Source organism: Leopardus geoffroyi, chromosome A1, assembly GCF_018350155.1.
Source record: "Leopardus geoffroyi isolate Oge1 chromosome A1, O.geoffroyi_Oge1_pat1.0, whole genome shotgun sequence".
Classification (NCBI taxonomy): domain Eukaryota; kingdom Metazoa; phylum Chordata; class Mammalia; order Carnivora; family Felidae; genus Leopardus; species Leopardus geoffroyi.
This window is the reverse complement of record NC_059326.1, coordinates 80072666-80100176: the sequence shown is the minus strand read 5'-3', so window position 1 is coordinate 80100176 and position 27511 is coordinate 80072666. Positions and strand designations below refer to the sequence as shown.

At 51.9% G+C, this 27511-nt stretch overlaps 2 protein-coding genes across 3 annotated transcripts in view; one reads left to right on the top strand and one right to left on the bottom strand.

Annotated features, from left to right (window-relative positions):
- The window catches only part of COL4A2 (collagen type IV alpha 2 chain), a 172563-nt gene extending 167921 nt beyond the window's left edge, over positions 1 to 4642 (bottom strand). Inside the window, exons 1-3 of one of the 2 annotated variants that reach the window (XM_045482019.1) lie at positions 4537 to 4642; positions 3218 to 3305; positions 3037 to 3091 (exon numbers count right to left, since the gene is read on the bottom strand). In XM_045482019.1, the coding sequence (XP_045337975.1) occupies positions 3037 to 3091; positions 3218 to 3261 (99 nt within the window). In that variant the 5' untranslated portion in view covers positions 3262 to 3305; positions 4537 to 4642. Of the gene's footprint in view, positions 1 to 3036; positions 3092 to 3217; positions 3306 to 3614; positions 3843 to 4536 lie in introns of those variants that run through there. The other variant, XM_045482009.1, reaches the window with a different exon arrangement.
- The window catches only part of COL4A1 (collagen type IV alpha 1 chain), a 155764-nt gene continuing 132210 nt past the window's right edge, over positions 3958 to 27511 (top strand). The window contains exon 1 of the mRNA XM_045482033.1: positions 3958 to 4182. Coding sequence (XP_045337989.1) covers positions 4099 to 4182 — 84 coding nt within the window. The 5' untranslated portion in view covers positions 3958 to 4098. The remainder of the gene's footprint in view (positions 4183 to 27511) is intronic.

Here is a 27511-nt window from a genome sequence, read left to right as displayed (position 1 = left end):
AGGGGCCTGGAGGTTGAAGCTGGTGCTGAAGACAGTGTGGAGCCCAGCACTTCCTGGGGTGGGCACAGCACCTGCACCACCAGGCCCCCCTGGCTGCACCCTAATACCTGGGAGAATCTACAGTATGCAGCCGGTCTCCCCAGCCAAGGTCACAGGGTCAGCCCGGCCTACGGCATATTTGATCTCAGGGAAGGCCTTTGTTCTCTGGAATTCTCTTCATCCCAGAATCACACCAGACGGGCTCTTAGATCTTCAAGGCTGCTGCCCCATCTCTCGAGATAAGTAACAACTCAGCACCAGCTCAGCATGGGCTGCAGAGGGCTTTCAAGTCTCTACAAGGCCCCACCTCAGGAACCTTCCCTCCCAGGAACCCGGCACATGCCTCACGCACTTGCCCCATGCCAAGCTCCAGCCTGCTGCTTTGGGGTCCATTCGCCCGACAGCCTTAGCTCTGGGCTCCCGCTCTTTCGAGCAAAGCAGCAGGGGACGAGGAGTGATATTTCCCTTTCCAGAAACCAGTGTGTGGGCTTTATTCTCAGTCACGGTCAAGAGCAAAGAGAAAGCAGAAGACTCAAATCCTGAAACTCAGGAGCGTTCCCACCACTGACTTACAGTCTGATCCCGGGTCACTTAGTGGGGAAGGTGTCTGGGTTCCAACCCCACATCGGCACTGACAAAGAGAGAGACCTTGAGCAAGCTGTCTAAACACATTGTGCCTCTGTTTTCTCATCTGTAAATTGGAGGTAATAATAGTTACCTACTCAGGTAGATGCAGTGTGTTTCCCATGAGGCCTGTGGACCAAGACATGTGGAGAAGGCCCACAAGTAGGCCCATATAAATAACTGTCTACTCTCTTCGGTAACTGTTTTCAGCTGCTTCTGCTACAAAGCTCTTCCAGCTAAAAGAGCAGCCCCCTTTTTTCTGACCTGACCTACCCCAGGGAAGAGTCCTTGGCTCAAATGGGCAATGAGGCAGGGGTTCTGGAGCCTAGTAGACAAACAGGGGAGGAGATAAACTTGCCACAAAGAAGACCTATTTCTTAATGGATATCGTTAAGAAGCAAGGTAATACCTACTAAAGCCAGACGTCAACAAGAAGTTAATAAGTAGAAGGGCCGATGTTGAGTACAACAAACTGCCTATCTGTTGAAGACTGTATACACCCATAAGCCTCTAGTAAAACGACTCAAAATGGCAAGTGACTCCAACCGCCTCCCTACCCAACACTCTAATTCAGTGGTTCCCAAACTTGGGCGTCAAGTAGAATGCACCTCCAGTCTCCATCCCAGAAAGCCTGACCAGAAGACCTAGACTGGGAGCGAACCAGCCTCCCCAGGAGGGCGGAGGGGTCCAAGGTCCATGCTCTGGGAAGCATGGCCAGACAGTGAACGCTCTCAGTCCCATTGTGAGTCAGAGGGCAGATGCTCAGGGGAACGGGCCGCATCTAAGCGGTTTTGGAGGAAGGCACAGGGGCCGGCGCCTGCCTCTGTAACAGGCAAGGGAGGCTCTCTTCCCGTTCTAAGTCTGGAAACTGGGGCCCAGGATCTGCGGGACCAGGGGAGAGCACCATTTATGAGTCCAGTCTTCTGCCATGAAGCCCTTACCAGTGTTAGGATCAGTCCCACGTGAGACTCATGAGACTTCCACCATCCCCAGGAAGAAAACCAGGGTATTAGTAAAGTGGTTTTAGGGCCAAGGGGTGTGGAGACAGCATACCAGGGCACACGCTCTCAGCACGATTCAGCATGGCCTTTCTAGGTCCTCCTCCTTCTCACAGAGTGTGTCTGCCACTCTGACTCGTGACTCTGGGCCAAGTCCTACCTGTCGTGTGTGCCTAAGGACCATAAGAGTCAACGGTTCCAGCACCTAGGCTTTCACCTTCCTCAACCAGGACACGTGGAGACGACAAAGAGACAGACTTGAGCTTTAAGAAAACTTTGCCCTGGAACGTTCTGGTGAAAGTCTATGGACTTCCCAGGCCAGGTCCTGAACTGATGAAAGCAGAAAAGTAGAGCTAAAGTTTCTTTCCAAGCTGGAGTAGCACTTTTTCGCTCACCGCCTTTAAAAGCCTTGTTTGTTTTACGCGAGGACAGAATGATGAAAATAACAGAATTTCAACCAAACCACGAAGGCAGCTTCCCAGGGTCCTGTGTGTGCACCCTGCCCACACAGGGAGGCTGCCACAGTCACCTGGGAAGTCAGGAATTCTATCAGAGCGCGCCGAGGGTGGGGTGGGGATACAGTGTGTTCCCTGGGATTCTAGTCCCAGTTGGAACATCTGTGTCCACAACGGAAGAGACTGCCAATGACCCACGTTCTGTCAAGTTTGGTGAAGAGTGGCTCCAACTACTTAAACCCAACTTACAAAATCCCATTTGCTATCACAAGTGCAGTGCCAGGGCCGGCAAGGCAGCTCTAAATGCACCTGAGCGCCTCCCAGCCCTGCTGTTCCAGGGCCAGACTCCGACCGGGGAGAAAACGCAGGGTTTCTGCCACTGTGCACCCACATGGGTTACAACGGATATACTCTGGTCCTGCTCGCCCCTCGCCCCGCCCACTCCCCCAAAGCCTCTCATTTAAAGGCAGGAGAAGACTCTCCCCCAAGGATGGTACCCAGACACCAGCTTCCCAAGGCCACAAACACGTTTCTCCTGGGTACCCCGGTGCCTCCCACGCCACGTGACTGACAGCCTTCCCTCTAGAAGCCAGAGTTTTGCTCAAGCTTAGGAGAGGATGCCGCAGGCTACGTTTTAAATTACTGGCTTTCGTGGGCGGCCCCTGCCTGTAACGCACACGACAGAAGTGGGGACCCCAAGGGAAGGCAAACTTGAGGAGTTCTCCGGGGAAGGCCAGCTCTCTGGGAACCTGGGCTGGGTCATGGCCGCGCGCGCGCTCGCGTGTACACACACACACACACACACACACACACACACACTCAGGTGAGCACGCATGAACTGCCTTGTGCTGAGGCCACTCTGTGTCCCTGCCACACTCTTGCCCGCGAATCAGAGCCCGTGAACGGGACCCAGAACTTACCGCCAGGACGCTCTGGGCCAGGAGCCCCACTGTCACAGCCCCCAGCAGCAGCCACCTGGAGGAAGAGAGAGGGAGGGAGAGGGAGCGCCATGAGCGCGCCGGCTCGGCTGGGCAATCCCCGGGTCACCCGCAAGGCCCCCCGCGCGCAGGACCCAAGGGGACGCGGCCGAAGGTGGCTTACCGCCGCAGGGCAGGGCTGGACGCCGAGCACTGGTGACGGTCCATGCTTCCGATCCGGCCTCCCCGGGCGCCGCTCGGTCCCTCCTAGCCTGGAGGGCGAGAGACAAAGCGGCCTCAGCAGGGGCTGGGGAGGGAGCATCCCGGGCCCCCGGGCCCCAGCCGCGGGAAAGCTGGGCCCGCCCCCGCGCCCCTGTAGGGGTGACAGAGAGCGGCCCCGAGACCAGACGCAAGAAGGGGGAGCCCTCCACTTAGGCCCCGCTCGGCGCTACTTCGCTGAGGCCGCACGGCGCCCCCCCCCCCCTCCTCCCCAGCAGAAGCGCGCACGGCCCCCGTCTGCTGCGGGCGCCCCGAGTCCCAGCCCCCGGCCCGGGGCTCGTTGTCCCCGGGGCCGCCCTCACCTCGCGCCCAGCGCCGGCGGCCGTCCGCGCGCATCCGCCGGGGCGGGAGCGCAGGCGGCGCGGTGGCCCTGGCGGGTCCCCGGTGCCCGCCCGGGTCCTCGGTCCTCCGCCCGGTGGGCGAGCGCGGGGGCGGGGGGCGCGGGGTCGCGGGGCGGCCGCCGGAGGGTGAGGAGCGCAGAGCCCTGGCGTCCCGGCGCGCGGCGGCCACAATCCCAGGGCCGCGCGCTCCCGCCGCCTCTTACCCGCGCCGCAGGGTCCTCCCCTTTGAGACGCCGCCCGCGCGCCGCCGAGGGGAGGGGGCAGCGCCAACAAATTGAGGAGCTCGCCGGGCCGCGCTCAGGTCTGCGCCGCGAGCCGCCGCGCCCCGGACGGTGCGCAGCGCCCGCGCCCCGGCCCTCCGCGAGCCCGCCGCCCGCCGCCCGCCGCCCGCCGCAGCCCCCGAGCGCCGGCCCCCACCGCCACCCGCCGCCCCGGGCGCGCCACCATGGGGCCCCGGCTCGGCGTCTGGCTGCTGCTGCTGCCCGCCGCCCTCCTGCTCCACGAGGAGCGCAGCCGGGCCGCTGCGAAGGTGAGTCCCCGGCCGGCCCCGCGCCCCGGCGTCGCGCCCCGCGCCCCGGCGTCGCGCCCCGCGCGGCCCCTTTGTCCCCGGACCGAGCCGCCCGCCCCTCCGGGGGTGGGGGGGGGAGGTCGCGCGGGGGCACGGCCGGGTGCCCTCTCCGAGCCGGTCCCCGCCGGTGACTCCCGGTGGGCTGCGCTGGCGCATCCGTTAGGGAACCTCCTTTGTTGTGGGCTGGGTGGGGGCGAGGTGGACGAGTCCCCGGCGCCCCGGGCGAGCGCAGCCGAGCGGGGTGCGCCCCGTGCCCGGGACTCCGCGGGATTTGAACTCGCAGCGCGGGGGGCCTCGGCGGCCCGGCTCCCTCACCTGCCCCGGGCGCCCTCGGGTGGGCCGCGGCCCGGTGGGCAGGGCACGCGCGCCCACGCCGCTCACAGCCCCACACTTGCGCCCGGGAGTCGCTTTGGGCGTGTTTCTCCCGTTCTTGGGCGACTCTGCTGGTTGATGCTGAACAGTTCTGGGCCGTTTGCCTGGAAACAGCTGTATCTTTGCTTTCCCACGACTGTGCTGTTGCGGGAGGACCGGCCGGAGCACCAGTGGGGCTCCTGTGCGGCGCGGCTTGAAAAGTTAGGACCCCTTGCCTGTTACTTGGATACGTTGAACAGCTACAACCACGTTATATCTGGGAGTGAAAGCAAAGCGAAACTACATCTTAGTGTTCTAAGCACAAATTGTTTTCCTCGTTTTCATTTCCTCCGCTGTGTGTTTGCCCGGAAAGGATCTGGGAGCTCGGCTTGCTGGAGTAAAGGCTCTCAGCCCCGGTGGGTCCTTGATGTACTGCTCTTTCCTTTTTTTCCCTTCCCCTCAGACAGAATAAAGACGTCTGCCGTTACCCAGTGGGGGAGCCTTGTAGACAAAACCCCGGGAGAGTGTGGCTTCTTGGCCCAGTTTGCACCCCCCCCCCCCATTTAAAATTATTTTGCTACTTGCCACTTTTCCCACTTACTGACTCACTGTTTCAGATCCTAATCTTGCTCTTAGGTTTTGTTTGTTTGTTTGTGTTTACTTCTCTTCTGGAGGATTGATTGCCACCAGCCCCGCTTCACTCTTCACTGGGTGTAAAATGTATTAACTGTTAGGTGCCAGGAGAAGCCGGTAGTTCGCACACATGCCTCATCATCCCAGACCTGACCCTTTACTGGCTGCTCCTTCATCGGTGTTGAAAAGGCTGGTGATCACAGCAGCAATTAACTGCAGACAATTTCTCCCAGCCCCGGAGTCGGGCCAAGCTCCATGCTCAGTTTAAACGCTCTTCAGTAATGGTGACAAAATACTTTCAAAAGAGGAGTCTCTAGAACACGTTATTTGGGTGCAGAAATATTGACCAAAAGATTTATGACTTCCAAGGAGAGATTGCTAAACTCGGTGGCAAACAAATGAGAGAAAGTTCTCTAATTTGGAAATACGAATCTCTGACTTAGAGTGTCTAATTGAAAATCTTAGCAAAGCAAAGCTAATTGTCAGAGCTAGCTTTCCAAACAGCCAGGACTTTAAAGGATGAGCCACTCACTTACAGGGACCCCTGTTCCTGCCTGGGAAACCAAACTCATTGCTCTTGAGTTTGGGATGCTTTCACTTCCCTTTAATTATTCTCTTAGGCCCAAGCACATTCCTTTCCACTGGCTTGACTCTAAGCCACAAGGTATCACATAGTATCTTAGGATATCTGGTGTGTGAATGGACACTCTCTGGTCAATCACCAGTTGACTTACCAGGTATTACCATTGTACTTCATTTTTCCTTGCTTATTTAGAGATACATGGATATGAGTTATGGATGTACATAAAAATCCAAAAGTAATAATTTGTCTAATTTTAAAATTGTTTCACTCTTCATGCCATCAAGAACATTTTTTGCTCACTTCTTTGCAGAGTTACCAAAAAGTTGAAATGACTTCAATATTCATCCAATCAAAATACATTGAAAAGTACATTTGAATGCAAAGATGCTATAAGTCAATCAAATCTGAACTCAGAAGCCAACACGAGTGATTCTTGGGTCACCTGTGCCTTTGAAAGAGTGTCTGAGTCACACTTTTACCTGCATTTGTACCTGTCCCAACATCACCTCCTGTGCTGGGCGAGAAGTGCACTCCCCACTCCCCATATGAAAGGCTATTTGATTTTATATTTGACCATATCTGCCGTGGCCCTATTGTTCATTTACTAGTAGATGGGTTTTATCGGCCAGTGACTTTTCCCCAAGCCGAATCTGCCCCGACTCTCCTGCACAGCTTTTCTTTCTGAGACAGGAAAGGAGGAATAGGGTGCAAGCCTGAGACAAAACTGTGCCCTTCGTGTTATGGCCGTGAGTGCCCTCTGTTCTCAGTTAAGCAGTCAGACGGAAGGGAGGTGTCCCCACCACACGCGGCCTTCAGACTCCTCCCTCACTGGTCCCAGGGACACCTCTTAACAGAGATTATTTCTCAGGATCAGAAATGTGCACTTTCCTATGTGTGTAGTGATGCCTGCCCAGTGGTGTTGGCACCGTCAGGCCCTCACTCACTCTCCTGGGACTCAGTGACCCGGAACTGCAATGAAGTGAGAGTTAGTTCCCGTGTGAGTATGGACTGTGTTCTGCTGCAAATGTAATTTAAACGAGAAGGCTGATTTCCAATTTAGACCCAATGACAGCGACACCACCAGCAGCCCAATATATCAGGAGTGCCATTGGTGAAGACATGATCCAAACCATCGTGTTCTTAACGTATAGACTTGATCAGAAGGAAGGTGTATGCGACAACTAGGTAACAACCGGCAGGAAGAGTGTGTGTGCATTGTGAGTGTGTAAGGGTGGACCCTCACAGACTTATTAGTGGTGTCAATTAATCACATACGCAAAGAGCCAGTGCGGTTTAGGGACGAGACAATCTTCAATTTTATCTGCTTTGATTAAGCAAATGAATTTGGAGGACTCATTCACCCTCCGCCTCCGGCCCTGGCAAACTTGCCCCTTCTCCCAGGGACCCCTCCCTCCCTTCCTTTGTTCCGCACATGTGCCCTGGGCCCTTCTTCATGCCCTGCGCTCTGCCTGGTGATGGCCTGGCCACAGTGAGGGGGACCCACCCCGCCTCTGGAAGCTCACGGTTCGGCAAGAAGTGCTGAGCAGCAGGTCAACACCACTCAGGCTGGTCAGTGCTGCGGTCAAGGTAAATCGAGGGCTGGGAGAGCCTCTAACCAGCTCTGGGGAACTCAGGGAAACTTCCCTGAGGACATCCCACCTCCAAATCAGAGGGGAAAATAGAATTATAAGCTCAGTGTATTATTTTCATGAGTTGTTACGGTACATTATACTCAGAAGGGGGGATAAATCTACCCACCTGTTCTTTCGTATACCTCCAGGGGTTTGCATTTAAAAATGACCCTAAGGCTCCCTCCTGTGAGATACCAACATGTCATTGCCTCTGTTATTAACGTGGTAGCTGAACTTTCCTCCCAGAAGGGTAGAGACACTGAGGGACGAGGTCTCGGAGAACAGAGGTGAGAAGTTCCCAGCTCCCACCAGTGGCCCTGAGATTGGTGGTGTCCCCTCTCCTGAGGCTGCAGGCCCATCAGGATGTTTGGAAAGTTGCCGCATGGATGGCTGATTCTAGACTGGAGTGCCTTTAGGAACTGACCCAGAAAACCTACCCTCACTTGGGCAAGGACATGAGGGAATTCACAAAACCCTGCATTATTCATTAACAAGACTGTTGGCAAATGTCTTGGGACTGGTAGGGATGGTCATAACTTTACCAGTTCAGTTATTGGTTAAGAGCTGGTAAAGGTTTTGCAGACCAGTCGAACCCACAAACGAGGCTCTAAGACAAACCCTTTTAGAAATCCGGAGGGCATCAAGACTGGAATAAGTTACAACACTTGTTTTGCAGAAGTATATACAATGTTTGTTATAACATTTGTTCCAGAAATTTAAAAAGGATTAACCTCATTAAAATGCCTCTCCAGCACATTCGGTATTTTGAATTCTTGAGGTGGAGTGAGCAAAAGCAACAATAGAATGCCTAAAATAATATCATTAGGGGATTGTTCTTCCTGCTATTATTAAACAACCACTAAAAAATGTCAACTGTAAAACAATACAAAAGAATATTCCTACCATTCTGACGTGTACAATGAAAGAGGATATAAACCAGAACACGTTTCAATGGTTAATTTCTTTTGAGGAGTTGAACCCCGTAAGAATGACTGGGGTTAATATTTTTCTCGTCTGGCAGCCGGTGAGCTGCTTCCAGCCTTTGTTTCCCTCCATTGTTCTCCTGGTCCCAGTCCAGTGACATGGGTCTCTTCTAGTTTTCTTCTGCGTCTCCCTTCTGCCTTCAGCGTGGCTGTGCCGTGGGGTCTGCTCAGCTGGCTCCTCTGTCCTCCCCGTGCTATCTCCTCTCTCGCTGGGGAGATCTCCTGGAAGGATTCCTCATCATTCCCTGAAGGGGGCTCCAGACTTTTCTCTTGATTTCCAGTCTTGGGTCTTCATGTTCCTGTGGGACAGGTCACCTTGGCTCTGGTCTCAGACTCAGTGAGAGTGTTCAGAACCCAACTTGCTGCTTTTTACCCACCCTGGACCGCCTGCCCATCCCGACTGTGGTCTTTTGGTCGTTGATGTCCCCGCGGCTCCTGACGCTCAGCTTAGACACAGTGGCTTCACCCCGAGGCCTTGCCCTCTCTGCTTTCCCACCTCCGCGTCACTCAGTCCCCAAGGCTGCATTGTCTTAGTTCTAGGGGCTTCACTGTCCCCGCCTGCTTTTTCTCCCATGGCCACGGCCCCCTTCCGGTCTGTGCACCTTGGGCCGGGTGGCCACAAAGCCCTCCGGCTCCCGCGCCTCGTTGCGGCCACAGGTTCTGTCCATTTGTCATGTTGTCATGAGGCTAACGGTATTCAGAGATCTCGCTTAGGACCACGTGATTCCCCTGACAGTGGCTACATGCTGTCTAACCAAACCTTCCCTTCTTTTCAACTGGGTGGTTTGTGTTTGTTTTTTCATAAAGACTTTATTTTTTATAGAGCAGCTTTAGGCTGACAGGAAGGTGCAGACAATGCCCCCCACACCCCCTCACCCCCCACTTGAGCACAGCCTCCCCCATTATCAACATCGCCCACCAGAGCGCTCCGTTTGTCCCAATGGATGAGCCTATGGTGACGCATCATCGTCACCTAGACCCAGAGTGTCTGGTTTACATGAGGGTCACCCTTGGTGTTGTGCATTCTGTGGGTTTGGACAGATGTGCAGTGACATGTCGCCATCACTGAATATCACACCAAGCATTTTCACTGCCCTCAAGATCCCCTGGGCAACTCTGCTCATCCTTCCCTTCCCCCACCCTCCTGGCAACCACTGATCCTTTTATTGTCTCTATAGTTCTACCTTTTCCAGAATGTCATATAGAACGTAGCCTTTTCACACTGGCTTCTTTCCCTCGGGGATATGCCTTTCAGGTTCCTCTGCGTCTTTTCATGATTTCATAACTACTGTGTTTTTAGCACTAAGAGTCCACCTTCTGGACGCACTGCTGTGTATTCATCCATCACCTACCGAGGGGTATCTTGGTTGCTTCCAGGTTTTGGCGATTATGAATAAAGCTGCCGTGAACATCCAAGTGCAGGTTTTTGTGTGGACATAAGTTCTCGCCTCCTTTGGGTAAACACCTGGGCATGTGATTGCTGGGTAGTATGGCAGAAGCATGCTCAGCTATGGGTGCCCACCATGCTGTGTTCCAAGGTGGCTGTGCGTCCCCACCGTTATCATTATGAACGAGAGTTCCTGTGTCTCCACCACACCCTCCTCAGCACTCGGCGTTGTCGGTGTTGGGTTTTGGCCATTCTCCATAGTAAGTGTGTCTCATGGTGTCTCATTGCCACTTTAATTTGGATTGGGTTTGCGTGTCCTCCGCAGCCCGGATCCGTGGAATTTATGTGGCCTTCTTCTTCATGACTCCCCAACCTAGAGGTTTGGTAATTGTCACAAAGGACCAGTCTCTGTGTTCCATGGGATGATGTAATCGCTTTGAGCCTCAGGTCCCTACTCTAGTAATATGACGTCTGTGGGAACCTTCACATTGCCCAGTATAGTTGTGCCCTCAAAGCAGGTCAGAACTCAAGAAATGTGGGGTGTTATCACTGCCGCGTGGCTGGGATCTCATCGTCTTATGTGTGTTAGTCTGACGCCCCTGACAGTTCCGAGACACTGGAGGACACGGTTTCTTTTGAAAACGCCCCCACTACGCGAGGAGTGCCTGACCCATGGAGGGAAATCACTGAGCTCTTGTCATCGGTGCTAGTGTTTGTGGGTTGCATTCAACTCTCCACCCTGCTGGGACCCCAGGCTGGCACATGGGAGTGGTGTTTCATCTCTGTGGCGGTGTCGGGGAACGGGAATAAAATTAGTGCCAAACAAAGGTGTTTCCTCTTCATTTGGAATTTGGAGTAGTTACTGCACCATAGACTAAACACGACTTGGAAATATACACAGTGCTGAACTCTTGACGTAAATAGTTCATTCCGTGGTTTAGTGACATTCCTCGTTTTGCCATCTTTGATTTTTCATCTGCTCACTATAAGAACGTTTCATGTCACCTGAGTTGTGAGTCTTGCTGGATTTGTGGTGAAGCACAAGACAAACGAAAGCACCCAATGGGACATTAAAGGAATAGTCCATGCGCCATGTGGCGTTGGTTTCACCTCCTGCTGATGAAGGACAATTCTTGAACCCCCTCATCTTCTACTGCTCTTAGAATCAGTACTTTGTTCAGAGTTTGGGAATGACTTTGTTCGTTACTGAATACATAGCTCAGTGGCCTGTGGGCATTTCGTTCTGGGTCCGATAACAGCAGGTTGTGGCTTGGTCTGGGTGAAGCCGTAGTGGGAGTCCATTGCTTTCCGCATGTACTGACAGTCGGAGGAGCTGTTTGTACCCTCTCTCAGAGAGAGTCTAGCCACTTAAAGTAAATGTCGTGCAAACCCAGCGGAATATTTTGGAGACCTAGTATGCCTGTGTCTGACGTTTTCGTTAAAGTTGTTAAAAGTTTTATTGAGTGTTTGCTTTAGAAAATCACATATTCCTCCATGGAGAACAGAACCCAGCGCTTTCTAGTTGTAACTCGGAATGCCTCCAGAGCTGTTGGCACAAGTTTTCACGGCAGCCGCTCACACTTGGTGATGGGAAGAGGTTCAGAGAGGTGGGTGGCAGGCCACGGGGGTGCCTTCACTTGGGACAGGTGAATCTTCCCTGACATATGTCAGCTAGCACGTGGGGCATTTGGCAGGCCTCATATGTCAGCTAGCACGTGGGGCATTTGGCAGGCCTAAACCGAGGATAACTATACTGGTCTATTCCTTTGTTTCTGATAAGGAAGTGTTAATGGATACTTATTCATACATATGTAAGTGTATAATGTATCTATCAGTGGAAGATTGGGGGCTACGTCTCCAACAGTATTTTTTATAGAGTAAGCATATTATTTTATAATACAAAGAAACAACCACAGTTTATTCTAAAACCCCACAAGGATCCTTTCAAGCAACCAGTCGGCACAGGAGTATTTATTCCTACATCATCCAAGAGCGTCAGCCCTAAAATGTCATTTTAAAATGCAGGCAACTCCTTTTCCTAAGTAGCGTTAATTTTTCAAGTCACGTTTTAGAATTTTTTTTTTTTTTAAAGAATACAGTAACACTTGAATGTCACAGAGTTATTACCGAGTCGTGTGAAACTTACTTACCAAGTCCAGACCATTCCTGGAGAAAGGCTTGAGTGAAGGTAACATCGCTGTCTTTTTATACCTCTAACATGCAAGGTTTTATGAGGAAGAGAAAGGTCATGGGACCTATCACGTGGCCCATTTTCTGTCGTGTCCATTTGGAAAATACTTGATCTGACTTTATGTCTTAAGTAGAAGTAATGGTCTATGAAGGGGTCAGCTCAATTACAGGGACTCAGTGAGCCAGGCAGAAGCAATGTGTCATTCTCTGGGACGCTTGGCTTGGGCTGTGCACACACCGCTTCTTGGAAAGACCATTGCGATGTCTCAGAGGCATCCGGAGAGGAGCCCCGCGTGGGGCAATGGACACTGCGGTTAAATTCAAGGGTGCTGGTTCCCCTCCTGCTGCACCTGTCCCCAAGCTGTGGGACCCTGTGCAACTTCCCTCCCTCTCTCCGCCCACATTTCCTCACCTGGACCATGGCGATGGCGGTGGTTGGTGCCTGGCTAAGAAGACATGTATGCAGATTAAATGAGTTAATGTTTACCGGGCGTTTATACAGTGCTGGGCACCATTCTCTTTGTTAAATGAAAAATCAGCACTGAGGAATAAGTAGTGAAGTAATTCTGTCATCAAGGCACCCGAAGGTCACCTGGACCAGTAGTTCTGGAACTTGTGCCCACAGCAGATTCTCCCGGGGCTTGGTGAAGCACAGGTGCCAGGCCCCCTCCTAGAGTCCCTGATTCGGGGGTGCGTTGTGCGCCTGAGAGCTGCCTTTCTAGCAGGTGATGTGCGGCCGCTGTTCCAGAGGCCATGGGTCTTGTCCATTCCTTTTTCTTACGGGGCCAGCTGCTTGAGGATGTGGGCTGTCCACCTGCTCTTCTGGGCGTTAGTTTGCCCTCAAGTAGAAGCTGAACCATTGTATTGAAAATGACTCACAATTCTCGTTTTCTTCTTATTGGTTGTTGTTGCCACTGGCAATCCCAGTTCTAGCCCTGTGGTGCCATTTGAAGGGGGAGAAGTGGGAAGAAGGTTCTAGAAGTATATATGTGGAGTGTCTGTGTTTGAGAGTTAGTTTGAGGGGGTTTTGGCCGATGAGCGTTGAGAAGATGCTGGTGCCTTGTGGTCTTCCTCTCCTCAGGGCACGGGACATGTGTCTTCTCAGGATTATCTACCTTAAGTCAGAATTTTTGCCATCTCTAAGACTCTGTTCTCTCTCTCTCTCTCACACACACACACACACACACACACACACACACACACACACACATGCAGACACCTGCTGAGAATGTGCACAGGCTGTTTGCTTACAGGCTGGCCGGGCCAGAGGGCAGGTGGGTTGTGAGGCTGGCCCCCCAGGGCGTGGCTGCCATGTCTTGCTGTGGCCCCCCGCCCCCCATGGGTCTCTGTTGCTTGCCCTCCTCATGAGGAGTTTCTGTTTCGTGTCCTATTACGGCTAAATCTATTTCCTGGATACTAAAGACCATTTGGGGTTAGTGGTTTAAAATAACTCCTAAATTTTGGTCAGGAAATGGCCTATAAAATTGAGATAAACTTGCCAAAGCAGGAAGATGGGGGAACCACTACAGTATGAGTAGTTCAGCTTCTGGGTCGGACATATTTTGGAGAAGAGTGCAGCCATGGTCCAAGCTCAGTTCTGTTCACTGAGAAACTGGGGAGGGGACGCTCTTTATTCCATAGGGTGTAGCGGGCAGTGTTCTTGGCTCATCCCTTGTCTTTGACAAGCATTTTGGCACATAGATGTTATGCTGACGACAGATGCGTTTTATCAGTTGGTTCAAACAACTCCGAACAAACAGCTATCAGGCGCCTTAGTAATAATTAGATTTTGTTTTTCCAAATGCTGAACACAATAAGATTGTATTTCTTTATTCTGGAATTCAGGCTCTTAAAACTTGGAAAAAAATTTATAGTTAATCATTTTTTTATAATTTGTTGTTGACCTTAGATAATTTCTCTGCTCTCATCGAGTGATTATGTGTGAGTATAGAATAGACTTACACGTCCTTCCCTTGACTGGATAATTCATTTAAAACATACCTAACTTTGGGCATTGTTTTAGGCCAGAAGGCAGATTTGTAATCAAAGCACCCCCCCCCCTTTTTTCTTACATCCTTGAAAATAAAATAAATAAAGCTAAGAATTCACTTAGGCACCTAGCATAAAGTAATGGGTCCATAACTCAGTATCTTGCTTCTCGCATTCAAAATGTGTTCCACATATGTGTGTTGAACACTCACTAGAGGTCGGAAAATATGCCGGCAGTTAGAAGAGTTCTTATGCTTTGTACTCTGCTCTGTGCCCAAGTTAAGGTAAGAGCAATTTTAATAATGGTATAATAGATGTTATACTGAACAATGAAGATGTTCACGGTGCTCTATTTTGCCCCCAGAGTTTTCACATAGGTTCTGAAACTGTAGAGAGATCATCACGCAGTCATAGACTCTGGGGCCAGACCACATGGGTTTGAATTCTGGGTTCACCGTTGACTTGCTGTTTGACCGTGGACAGCCTTCTCAGCCTCTCTGTGCTTTGTTTTCTCATTTGAAAGTAGGAGTGATGGTACCGTTCCTTTGTAGGATGGTTGTGAAGACAGCGTATGTGATAATACATTCCAAGCACCTAAATGAGGAACTGTTATATCACGGGTCCTGGACACGTCGACTCTCATTTATTTCATGATTATAAACGATGTGGACTGAAAAATATCTTCCTTTTACCTCTACGTCATTCCTTAAAGTGCAGTAATTCCTGGGTAATTCACAGATTAGGATTATAATGATATTCACATATTTCAATTAATTGAATAAGTTTTTATTGCATAATTTTAAGGGTATAATTCTATACCCAAGGTTGAAAACTGGGCTTTGAAGACAAAAATAAAACCAACACGAGCAAATTGAAAGGAAACACAGTGTAGTGATTCCGCACGGGAAGTGACCGTATTATCGCAGTACTGACTCTCGCGAGATGCCCTGACGGTTGGTATTTGAGAGCCACTCAGAAGAAGGTGTCTTCTGGGGGTTTTCTTCCTGCACGTGGTTAGTGTGAAAAGAGCATGGTTTAATAGAGTATTCTGCAAAAGTGGGAACCGCTTTCCAGAACTTTCTGCCTGACCTTGTTCACATGAGAAAGGGCATCTTATCCTGAGCCTGAGAAATGAAGGGTTCTCGGAGCTTTGTCTCCTCCACGTCCCAGATGCATGTGGTCTCTGGGAGTCTGAGACTCCACCTCAAGTGTCAGGGACTCTGGTAATTTTCCACCAGCACATCCGCCGAGTCCAGAGTTGATGGGTCTCACTGAAGACAACAACCCTATCTTTTAGTGATAAATTCCTCTGGAATCAGCCAGTCGTGGCGCTCAGCAAGCTGCTTCGGCCCGAGTGCAGATGTGGAGACAGATCCAAGAGGTGGCCCGCTCCGGTGCTGAGATCACATGTATCACCGGGCCTCATCCTGCAGGAACGGCCGAGTTTCTGTGAGAGACAGTGTCTACGGGGCTCCAGACCTGGGGCTTCCAGCCACATAACCCTCCGCTGCCGAGATCCGTTTTAGAATTCACAGAAGGTCGGGGTCAGGACGCCACAGACTGGGAGAGCATATGAAGAAAATCCAAACATGCTGACACATGGAGGATGTTTATCCATTGAAAAGCCTAAGACGGAGAGAGCCCCATACATCTTGATAGAGAGCCTTTCTGCAGAGGTCTGTAACGGGCCTTCGGGAAATGAGTCTTGCTTGTACATTTTACAGTAGAATGGTCATTTGGAGGATGTTAGGGTTTTCATATATCAAGTACCTTCAGTTCCTCCATATGTGCGTATACGTTTACGTGTTTGTATATACACACGTGCGCATGACTTAAATGTGTTATATACATTGATGTAATTAATGATTTTTGGTCCTTCCTTCATGCATTCATTCACGCGGTAAGTATCGTACTGGGCTGTGGAACAGAACAGACGAGAATTGTTGCCCTCAAAGATTGTTTGTGGAATTAATACAAACAAACAGTTTGGGCCTTCCGTCATACTGAACTAGAAAATACTTTAAAAGATGCCCCTCTTTGCTCTTTTAGGAGTGGCTCAGCCTCAGAAACTCAACTTTGTTAAAAGAGCTGTAAATATAAGGACCAAAGCTCTTTATTAGAAGTATTATCTACTTTGTAGATTATCTCTAACAGACCTTCAGGGCTGTTCCATTTATTTAGAAGGTAGGCGGGGGGCACCTGGGTGGCTCAGTCAGTGAAGTGTCCAACTTTAGCTCGAGTCATACCTCATGGTTGGTGGGTTCGAGCCCCACGTTGGGCCCTGCACTGACAGCTCAGAGCCTGGAGCCTGCTTCGGATTCTGTGTCTCCCTCTCTCTCTCTCTGCCCCTTCCCTGCTCGTGCTCTGTCTCTCTCTCCCTCTCAAAAATGAATAAGCATTTTAAAAATTAAATAAAAAAAGCAATTAGGAATTTCAAAATATCTGTAGAGTAGGGAATGAGTTAGCCTGGGTCTCCTCTCGCCCTGGGAGTTATGCAAAACTAGCCAGGGAGAACGCTTCGGATTTAGGGAGGACAAAGGCAGCAAATGTGGAAATACCAGATGTAAGAATGGAGACTTCAAAGAGCAAATGTGTTTCTACAGTGTTCATGACTTCCAGGCATTTTGATGAGAGTGGTATGTGTCACAACAGTAATGGTGCAAGAATATTGTCCTTTGCCTTAAAATTGCTATGTGGCCAACTCGGCAGCATCCTGTGTGAAGAGGCTGGACGCAGACAGAAGAAGGGATGATTTTGTAATCAACAGAGACGTACCCGAAGGACCTCTAGTTCCAGAAGACAGGGGTCACTCCATCCCACCCCCGACACGGCGAGCCCCATGGGACAGGCTGCCACCGTGTGCACCAACACTGAGAAATGAAGGGCTCGATGTTCTCTACCTAACACGTCCTTGAACTTGGAGGGGTTCTTGTCACAGTTAGCAATGAGCCCTTTTCTGCGGATTACGCTATTGGGCAAAATTGAAATTGTGCCGTAGGGACGTTTACCACGGTTCCTGGGCAAAACCAATCTAATGTGTGAGTTAGGGATAATGAATCGGGAACGCAGAGACTGTTTCTGTAAAAATATCGAGTGGCTTAAAGAAAGAAAACATGGGTCAAAGTTCTTGGCAAAAGATGTTGGGAAACTGTCCCAGGCAATTGGTAGGACACATCCTATGTCATCTTGCAACTGGGAAGAGCTATTGATACAGGGGAAAGTTGTAAAAATCACTGATGAAATGTGTGATGTCACAGAGCGTTTTTAGTGAGAAGTCATTATAGACCCGATCCTTAATGAGCTTAATTCCCTGAGTTGGCAATTCTCTTCCTAAATGAAGCCTCAGAGAGGAGAGAGGTGGGAAGATCAGCCGGTTTCCATTATGTCCAAACACCATGTAAAAATGCTGCCCTGAGTTTGAGTTCCCGTATCTGAGTGGAATTGCTTCTGACCTCAAGCCAGAATGACAGATGATGCACAGCTCCAAACGTTAACTCAGCTTGTTCTAGTCCTGGGTGATATGCCACTGTGTAATTTGAGAGGATATGGTATTAATTTGAAAGCTCTGCCTTGCAAAGCAAAATAATTAGGTTGAGTTTCTCATATTAATAGCTTCGTAGGCAGATGCAGCGGTCGCTGGCTTGTGTAGTGTTTTCTCCGTTCTTCCCAGATTCTGAGCCATGACGCATGTGCAAGCCATGGGCTGTGGTAGCCTGAGTACGTGCAAAGCAGAGGTGTCTTTCTATGCAACAGTTTTACGCAGTTTTGGTCTTAGTTTTTCAAAATTGGGGACTTTGCTAATCTGCATAGGTGTGCACTGTGGCACTGGGCGGTGAGTGTAACAGAAAATCACCAGACCTGGGCTCTCTGCCCATCCGGTTGGTCCTCCTGTGTGTGTCCCAAGCTGGATGAGGCCCCGGTATAAGGCAACTTTGAGTGGAATCCAGCATTTAGCACCAGTGGATGGAAAGTGACCGTATTTCTAAGAGCAGTTCTGGGGAAGAGGTCTAGCTGGGTACTGAGATTTGTTACAGCACTCAGGAACTTCTCATAACCGCAGAGTCTACCTGTGAATGTGAGTTGTGTTGTCTTAGCTTCTACCTGAGATTGCCATGCTGGTAACGGCCCTGAACACTTGCATTTCTCCTCACCCTCCACGTGGAGATAACCTCTCTTTGATGGCCTGCTGATCCTACCTGCTTACCCACCGGAAACCCCACGGAGTTCCTGTCTCTGTCCTGTACCAGCGCCAGGCAGGTGGGACCGTGACAGCGGGGGGTTTGGAGCCCTATGGAGAGAACCACACACAGGTCTTCCTGACCTTTGGTCCCTCTCTCTCTTTCTAGTTAAATTAAGGATAAAAGGTGGTTTGGGATACCCACTCCCAAATTAGAGGCACTGGAAAGATTAAATTCAAGAAGCAATCTAGTGACCATTTTGTAGTGTTTCAGATGAGCACATTGTGTGACTCAAACTTATACAATGTTGTGTGTCAGTGACCTCTCAAAACTGGAAAAAATATAATCAAAATTAAAAAAAAAATAAATTCATCTTACAAGTGAAAACTAATGGTCTAGACCACAGGGTGTTCTCTTCAGTTGGGGGTGGGTGTCCATGAACCCTCAGAATCATATGTACGTTAATGAGTCTGTGCATGGTGCACTTTGAAGGAGGCGGTTCCTGGAGCCCTTATCAGACTCCGGAAGAGATACAAACCGCAAACTATAGGTCTAAAGGCATGTTTTTGGTAGATGAGTTTTTAAATTTTATTTTAGAGAGAGTGTGGGAAGGGATGGGTCAGAGGGAGAGAGAGAGGGAGAGTGGGAGGGAGAGAGAGAGAGAGAGAGAGAGAGAATCCCAAGCAGGGTCCACACTCAGCATGGAGCCCAATGCGGGGCTCGATCCCACGATCCTGGGAGCATGATCTGAGCCAAAATCAAGAGTCAGATGCCCAATTGACTGAGCCCCTCAGGCGCCCTGGTAGCTGATTTTTATAGTAAGATCCATTGCACAAGATTCCTTATGGAAAAAGCCCTTGAATTTGGCAGAACAGAGCTAGGTTTGACCATCCCCCAAAGAGTTGGCTCTTAGAAGGAGGCAGGATGTAGGCACTTATGAGGGTGACAGGAGAGCCTGCTGAAGGAGGACATTTTTGGCACATATGATCTCATTGTCTCCATCAGATGTTTGGCATGCATCTCATTTTCCTGGAACCACTGATTTCTTTGCGTGTAAACATCCAACACTCCCCTGCATTTCAGCCCCTCAGTTTTCCTGCCATACCTCGCATGGTACGTGCCCATCGCTGCACAGGACTTACACCAAGCCAGGCTCTCTTGATTGTCAAGGCTGTGCTAGAGAAGCTGAAATCTTGGAGGCGAACCTAGAATTTGTCTGCAGATAGTGGAACTGGGCGATGACTTCAAGAACCCAGTTCAGAGCCTTGATGTAAGGGGAAAGTGAGGGGGCCACGGAAGAGGCCGTCTGACCCACAGGGGAAGCCTTTCTAAGAAAACAAGACGGAGCGTGTCCTTACGAAGCCATACTGTGGCTTCATGCCGTGGCGAAGGACTGCACGTTTGTGCAAGGCCGTTACACTCCAAGCCCCGTGCCCTGTACTGCTTGTCCGCCATGTAAGGCACAGAAGCAGGTGTGCAGAGGGCCAGCCCAGTCCACGCCGGTGACCCTGGCGTGGTTGTTAATTATTAATAGAGCTCCCGTTCACCCCCAGCAGTGTCCTGATCTGGAAGATTAGTTATATGGGAGCCTGATTTTGAGATTCAATGCTGAGAGCTTTCCACCCAGTCTTGAAGAGGAAAGCACATTCTTTGGTGCTCAGAAGCCATGAAAACATAGAGTCAAAAGTCACGAAGAATTTGGGGTGCGCTGTAAAAGATGGTCAGAGACCAGTGATTCTTTTCTTTTTAAGTTTTTTTTTTTTTTTTAAGTTTATGTTTTTGGAGGTGGGGGTAGAGGCAGAGAGGGAGAGAGAATCCCAAGCAGGCCCCACACTGTCAGCACGGAGCCCGATATGGGGCTCGAACTCATGAACGTTGAGATCATGACCTGAACCAAAACTAGGAGTCGGCCGCTTAACCAGCTGAACCACCCAGGCGCCCAGAGACGAGTGATTCTAAGTCCCTGAGCGACTTGGGAGTCAGCGACACTCCTCCTGGTGGCAGAATGTGCAGGCAGGGGTTTAGAGACACAGTTTTAAGGTGGGGAGGGGAGGCTGTCAGGGTTCTAGGTCAGGTAGGTGTTGGCCATTGTCCTGGGGAGAAAGGCACGTGGGGTGTTTGCTACTCTGTGTACTTGTCCTAGGTCCCCACAGCCCCTCCTGCCCCCAATTTGCTCACTTCCGTGTTTGTCCGAGAGTGTAGACACCTGATCCTGGGCACACTCACTTACTCTCAGGTTCCGCCGCTGCCCGGTGACCCCTCCGGCCGGTGCTCACTGACCGGCCCTGGTGGAGACTCGCCAAGAGCCCAAGGTCATGGGCAGAATGACTGAGGGTGATGTCAGAAACAGTGGGATGCGGGGGGGGGGGGGTGGGCTGGGTGGAGTTAGTGAGCTGCAGGTGATGCCAGGACAGCGCATTCTTTGCAGAAGGAGGTCAGCGGTGCCACCACGGCCGCTGTCCTGTCCTGTCCTGTCCGGGGGTCAGTCGGGTGGCAGCTGGGAGTGAGCTGCAGTCGGAGAACAAAGGATCTCAGAAGCCGAGGGAGCCTGTAAAAGGAATGTTATGGGCTATGTTGCCTTTTAAGGACAAGTCTGGTGTAACATAAACATGTTGTGGGTCATTAGATGTACTGATTAAGAGGGTAAATCATAAAAGAAATTAAGTCTTGGACATAAAATTTAAACAGCACAGTGACATTTTCATGATAAAACTAACACTACACGGATTGGCTTCCCTCTGGGGAGCCTGGAAGCCAGAAATGCAAAGCTCGTTCGATGGGGCATTTTAGCTCCCAGCGTGTTCCCACGTATTGCATGGCTGAAAGAATACATGTGTTTTAAAAAATTATTTCTTCATTTTGAGGGAGAGAGAGGTGAGCAGGGCAGGGGCAGAGAGAAAGAGAGCATCCTACTCCGTGCAGTTATGGACTTGAGACCATCATCAGTTTCTTTCAAACCACATTAAACGAACTCCCACTTGAGTGACTTTTAAATGTCCGTGCAAAGGCAGTACACAGAGTGCATGATAAACATCGACACAGTCAGGTGGGACCAGTTCTGTCAGCGGCTCTCCCCACGGTTGGATCATCCTCGAACAGAGTGTGGTTGCAAGAGATGAAATTCTTATCTCTGCACCCGTGCATTCTTTCCAGAAGTGACGACAGGCCTCTCTTTAGACAGATTCTCCTACTTGGCCCCCAGACTCAAAGTGAGCTCCAGACATCCCAACGCTTGCAGGCTCCGGGCGGGCTTCCCGCATCCCCACAGCTCCCCCCCCCCCCCCCCCGCCCCCTGCTCTGGAAGTCCTTTGCGCCTGGTGGCTGGCAGGTGTGGGGCTCCTACCTCAGGGCCTTGCAGGAGGCCTTTCCCTTGTAAGCAGCTGGGTGGCGTGCCACATGTGCTTCCTGCTTGGGAATGGTGCGGAAGCCCCCGGTTGTGGAAGTGTGTCTGATTTTCCACGGTGCGGCCTTGAGCTCCCGCCAGCCACCGCTGGGCAAGGCCTGAGGACACGCTGACTTCATTCTGCGTATCACCGCAGGACGGGCTGCCCGCACAGGTGACAGTTCACGGCTTCCAGCCACCCGGTCTCTGCAGAAAAGTTCAGCAAGCGCAAGAGCCCCGGTTGTAAATGCGTGACGCTTTGCTCCACGTTCACCGTGGAGGCCCCAGCCCTGGCTGTGGGAGCGTCACACGGACACCCGTGGCACTGGGTCCTTGGCACACATGCAGTGGGGGAGAGTACTGAGTTGTGCAGCTGCGTGGGACAGTTCAGGTAGCCACCGTGGCTGGCCTGGGGCCCTGGGTGGGGACCACGTGCTGCGGTTGGGGTGTGGCAGCATCCTAAAGGCATTCTGTTGCTTTTGTCGAAAGGTGGGATAGGAACTGGGGAGGGTATTCTTGCCCCTAGACGTTCGGTAGGAAAAAGAACGCCTCTTTTTGTCCATCGGCCCATTCCTTGGCCTCGTGACCCTGACGTGTGCCTCGGGGGTGCCGGCGGTCCTGCTCGCCTCTGCCTAGGTGGGTGGCCTCCCGGGGAGAAAGACGCGGAGTGTGGAGCACGTCGTCACACCCTCCTCGCCCTCGGCTTCGATCCCTCCGAGTGCCGCTCCTGAATTTTCTGCAGTTTTGTGTTGGTTCCAAGCTCATTTTGAAGGAGGGCTTTCAACTCGCGTTGTAGAGTGCAAAGTGGAATTCTTCCCAGAAGCAGATTCCACGGAGCTTGTCCGTGACTGAGTGCAGGTCAGAGGTCTGATGGCCTGTGACCCAGGAAGACGCACGCGCCCACCCGTTACTGCACAGACCTGGAAGAAGTGGACGTCTGAGAGGGTGTTGGTGCCGCCGCGGTCCAGGCTGGACTCCAGTACCTAGTCTCCCCTCCCCGCCCAGTATCTAGTTCTCTGTGGCCTGCCCTGTGCTCGCCCTGCCACACGGAGGGGCCTCCGGGGCTCGGGAGCAGAGTGGGGTCCCCAGGCTGCCTGTCTGGTGCTCTCGGGCACCTGAGCCCCTCCCGTCCCTGTTCAGGCGTCTGCTGGGCATCCCCGGCTGGCCATGACCTGCTTTTCTCCGGCCACAGCCTCGTTCTCTCTGCAGCTGTTTCTCCTTCCCCGCCTCACTCAGGACGGATGTCCTGGAATGACCCACCGCTGCCTCTCCCCCCCCCCCCCCCCCGCCTCCCCAGCCCTCAGCTTCCCAAGGCTCGCCGGCCCTGTCCCCAGTGCTGCAGCCCCGCCTGCACGAGCCCTCGTCCGGCCCGGCCATCGGAGGTCGGCTATTCCAGGGCAGCCGCTTTGGCCCGTGCCTTCTGCGATCGCCGCGCCCGCTCGCCCCCTGGGAGCTTCCAGGTGTCCCGACGCCCTCCCGCGAACGAACCAGACGGTTCTTGGCCCCGAGCTCCGGTCCCTCATCCAGAGTGAGGTCACCTTGCCCTGCGTGCATGGCCCGGGCTTTGAGTCCCACAGAACCCAGTGTCCTTCTCGGCTTCGTAACCTCCCCGCTCTGTGAGTGTCTCTCGGCGGGTCCTTCCTGTATTCGGGCCTTCCGTCCTCTCGGAGCCTCTCTAGGCTCGTTTCTCACCCGTCCTGGGGGTCCGTGTTGGCACCTCGTCCCGTGTGCTGTGAGAGTCGAGGGTCCCGGCGGCGGAGGCTGTGGGACGAGGCGTGGGACAGAGGACGTGACCCTTGAACGGCAGCTTCACCCGGCGCGCTGTTGTGGCTGATGGTGTTAGCGGTGGGACCAGTGGCGACACCTTTTGCGGTGTCAGCAGGGGCTGTTTCAGTGGCAGCAGCGTTGGTGGTATTAGCGGCAGTGGCGTCAGCAACGGGATCAGTCGATGCGTCGGTGGTGGTGGTAGTCGCAGCAGGGTCAGTAGCTTCAGCAGTAGCTATCACCCTAGTGGAGTTAATAGTATCAGCGGTAGCATTTGCAGCCTGAGTATCCACGGTATCCTTAGCGACGGTACTAACCGTCGTATCGTGGACGTGTCAGTAGTGGTAGCTTCAGCGGTCGCGTTAGCAGCAGTATCAGTGGTATTCATGGTTGTCTGAGTGGTGGTGGCGTCAGCAGCGGCTTCGGGAGGTGCGTCAGGAGTAGTAGGTTCGGCAGCTGCGTCGGCAGTGCGGTGGCATTAGCACCAGTGTCGCCAGACGTGTGATTGGTAGTGTCAGCGGCAGCATTACAGACATTATCAGTAGTATTCGCGGCAGCAACAGCAGCAGCAGCGGCCGTGGTAATAACAGCATTACCCATGGTAGCAGCAGCGGTGTTAGTAGAGGTATTAGTAGCAGTGGTAGTAGCATTAGCGGCAGCATCGGTAATAGTAGTAACAGAGTGACAGCATCGGCAGTATTATTGGTAGATGCATTAGTAGTAACAGTAGCATTAGCGCTAGTATTACTAGAGGTATTGGTATTAGTGTTAGTGGCAGCATTACCAACATTATTCGTAGTATCTGTAGCAGCAACAGGTGCAGCAGTGTTAGTATCAGTAGCAGCGTTACCCGTGGTAGTAGTAGTAGCATTAGCAGCGGTGTTAGTAGAAATATTATTATTATTAGTAGCATTAGCAGCAGCCTTAGGAATGGTAGTAACAGTATCAGCAGTATTATCATCAGATACATTAGTGATGGCAGTAGCATTATCACTGGTATTATTAGAGGTATTAGTAGTAGTAGTAGTAGCAGCATTACCTGTGGTGGTAGTAGTAGCAGTAGCAGTGGTGTTAGTAGAGGTATTAGTAGCAGTGGTAGTAGCATTAGCAGCAGCATCAGTAATAGTAGTAACAGAGTAACAGTATCGGCAGTATTATTGTTAGATACCTTAGTAGTAGCAGTAGCGTTAGCACTAGTATCACCAGACGTGTTATTAGTAGCATTAGCAGCAGTATTACTAACATTATTGGTAGTATTCGCAGCAGCAGCAGCAGCAGTGGTAGTAGTAATAACAGCATTACACATAGTAGTAGCAGTAACATTAGCAGTGGTGTTAGTAGAGGTATTAGTAGCAGTAGTAGCAGCATTAGTAGTGGTGTTAGACGTATTAGTAGCAGCGGTAGTAGCATTAGCGGCAGCATCGGTAGTAGTAACAGAGCGATAGTATCGGCAGTATTATTGGTAGATACATTAGTAGTAGCAGTAGCACTAGCGCTAGTATTACTAGAGGTATTGGTATTAGTGGCAGCATTATTAACATTATCCGTAGTATCTGTAGCAGTGACAGGTGCAGCAGTGTTAGTATCAGTAGCAGTGTTACCCATGGTAGTAGTAGTAGCATTAGCAGTGGTGTTAGAAATATTATTATTAGTAGTAGCATTAGCAGCAGCCTTAGGAATGGTAGTAACAGTATCAGCAGTAGTATCATCAGATACATTAGTGATGGCAGTAGCATTATCACTGGTATTACTAGAGGTATTAGTAGTAGTAGTAGCAGCAGCATTACCTGTGGTGGTAGCAGTAGCAGGAGCAGTGGTGTTAGTAGGTATTTTCCTAGTAGTAGCAGAAGCATCAGCAGCAGCATTAGGAATAGTAGTAACAGTATCGGCAGCATTATTACTACCAGCAGCAGTATTAGCAGGTGCCTGAGCAGGAGTAGTATTAGCGGTGGTATTGGTAAGAGCAGTATTACTGTTACCAGCCGCAGCCTCAGTATTGGCAGTGGCGCTGGCCACAATAGTAGCAGCAGCAGCAGCGTCACTGGCCATGTCAGTGGATGGATCTGTGTCCCCAGTGGCCTCAGCAGTGGTTTTACCTCTGTCGCGTGGCCCTCACGCTGGCCGTGCTCCCCGGGCCCTAGGACCCTGCCTGTACGGCCTCATGCGTGCATGGCCAGGCTGGAGCTCGGTACTCTGAGGCAGCCCCAGTGATCAGCAGCTGCTGGGTGATGAGGCACATGCGTGGGGTTCCGTGGGCACGTGCGAGGCCTCCTGCTGGTCTTCTTCCTTCCCAGTGCATCCGTGTCTTCACAATTCACGTTGTCATTCCGAAACCTGTGCCTACCGGCTGCAGCATTTCAAGGGAACTGATTCTGGCTCACGCCGTAGTCTTGAATTTGGAAAATAACTCACGTCGGAAAGTTGAACCGTTCTTACGTTCTCAACGTGACAAGACGCGGCGCCGCTCAGATGCGCTCTTTCCTGGCCCTGCCCCCTGGCAAGTGGCCGTGCGCTGGTCCTCCTGGCCCGCTCGGCACTCAGGGCCATCTCTGGGCTGTGGGGGATGCTGCTGCCATAGCCTTTCTCCTGGACAGGGCAGTGTGGCTGTCTGTCTCCTGGCCACTGTGCTCAGTGGTTACAGCTACAAAACGCACTAGGAGAAGTGGGCAGAATGAGTGAGGTTCAGTCCCGGGGTCGTGTTTCTCTGACGTTCAGGGAATGGTTGCGTTCGTTGGCATCTGCCTTACTGGCCTGATGGGGTGAGTGCAATGTAAACCCCCAAAGAACCAGGCAAAGCACTCTTGTTCATGTCAAGAGGAGGACAGCGCCATACTTCTGTTCACCGAAAAGGCCTTTTACGGAGAGGAGACAGCTAGGGGGGTTATTTTTGGTTTGTCTGAACCGCAGACCCCATCCACTGAATGCGATCGGTACCGCCAGGCGTGGTTAGGAAAGCTCATTCATACGGTGTCCCTCCCGTGTTTTTTTAGACACAAATTGAGGGAAGACACGGGCTTCCACTTCTACACTGTTGAGGAGTGTGAATTAGATTTTCCTGTTCTGTAAGGGGTCAGAGGCTAAGATTAGGGTATCACCCTGACTTTCCAAGAGGCTAGACTAACAGATCCTTGCAGCTTTCAGGTTATACTTGTCTATTTGGGTTGGGGCATAACTTAGGTAGTTCAAGCACATATGTCAGATGTTAGGGGCAGGGCTGTGGCTTTGAGTTCCTCAATACCGGAACGCCGGTCGTCTCCCCAACTCCCGGTTTTGGCTCAGGTTGTGATCTCATGGTTCATGGGATTGAGCCCCACGTCGGGCTCTGTGATGACGGTGTGGAGCCGGCTTGGGAGTCTCTCTCTGCCCCTCCCCCCTCAAATAAATAAACTTAAAAAAAAATAAATTGGAGACACTGAAGAGAGAAGCTCTAAGGGGGCCATTGGTGAAATTCAGCAGCCCCTTTCCAGAAGTTTCTACCAGGCAGTGAGCACTCTGTGTCTGGGTTTCAGGCTGGAGCTGTGTGTACCCCACCCCCAGGGACAGCCACAGGCTTGGGTGCTGATTCACTGTGGCCCCCCAGCACCCCTCTCCCTTTGTTGAGAGCTGTCTCCGTGCTCATGTGGGGGTGGGATAGGGCGGTCAGGAAGAAGGTGTGTCCAGAACTCTCTCTGTGTGTTGAAGGGCAACCCAGGCCCAAGAGTGAGAAAAAGCTTTCCACTGGGTTGAGTCAGCACCGCAGGCTGGATGGGGCCCCCTGCACGCCTCTGGGCCTCTGAGCGGGCTCTGTGCTTTGTGGGGGTTGCCAAAGGTGGGGGCCCCTCTCTGTAGTGGTCGGTCTCTACCCCGTGGCTGCCAGTGTCCCCGCTAAAGGCTGTCGGCCTGCAACCATCACAGCCTCCTGGGTGCTGTTCTCCCACAACTCACTCCCCTGCCAGCCTGAGACTTGGTTAGCCAACTGCAGGGCCTGGGGCCTTCGGGGCCAGGAAAGGGAACACGTTCCCCACAAATGCCACCCAGTGCTGCTGTCCAAGCGGCCCAGCCCGTGTCCTGGCTCAGTGCTCAGCGTCCGTCCTGGGACACGTGTGTTGTGCCGTCTGGTGAGCTCCTGGAGGGCAGGACATCTTAAGGGCAGTTTGTGTGTGTGTGCACATGTACGTGTGTGTGGTTGTGTACCTATGTGCACGTGCGGAGGGGGTGGGGGCCCAGACCCCCTGGCCTT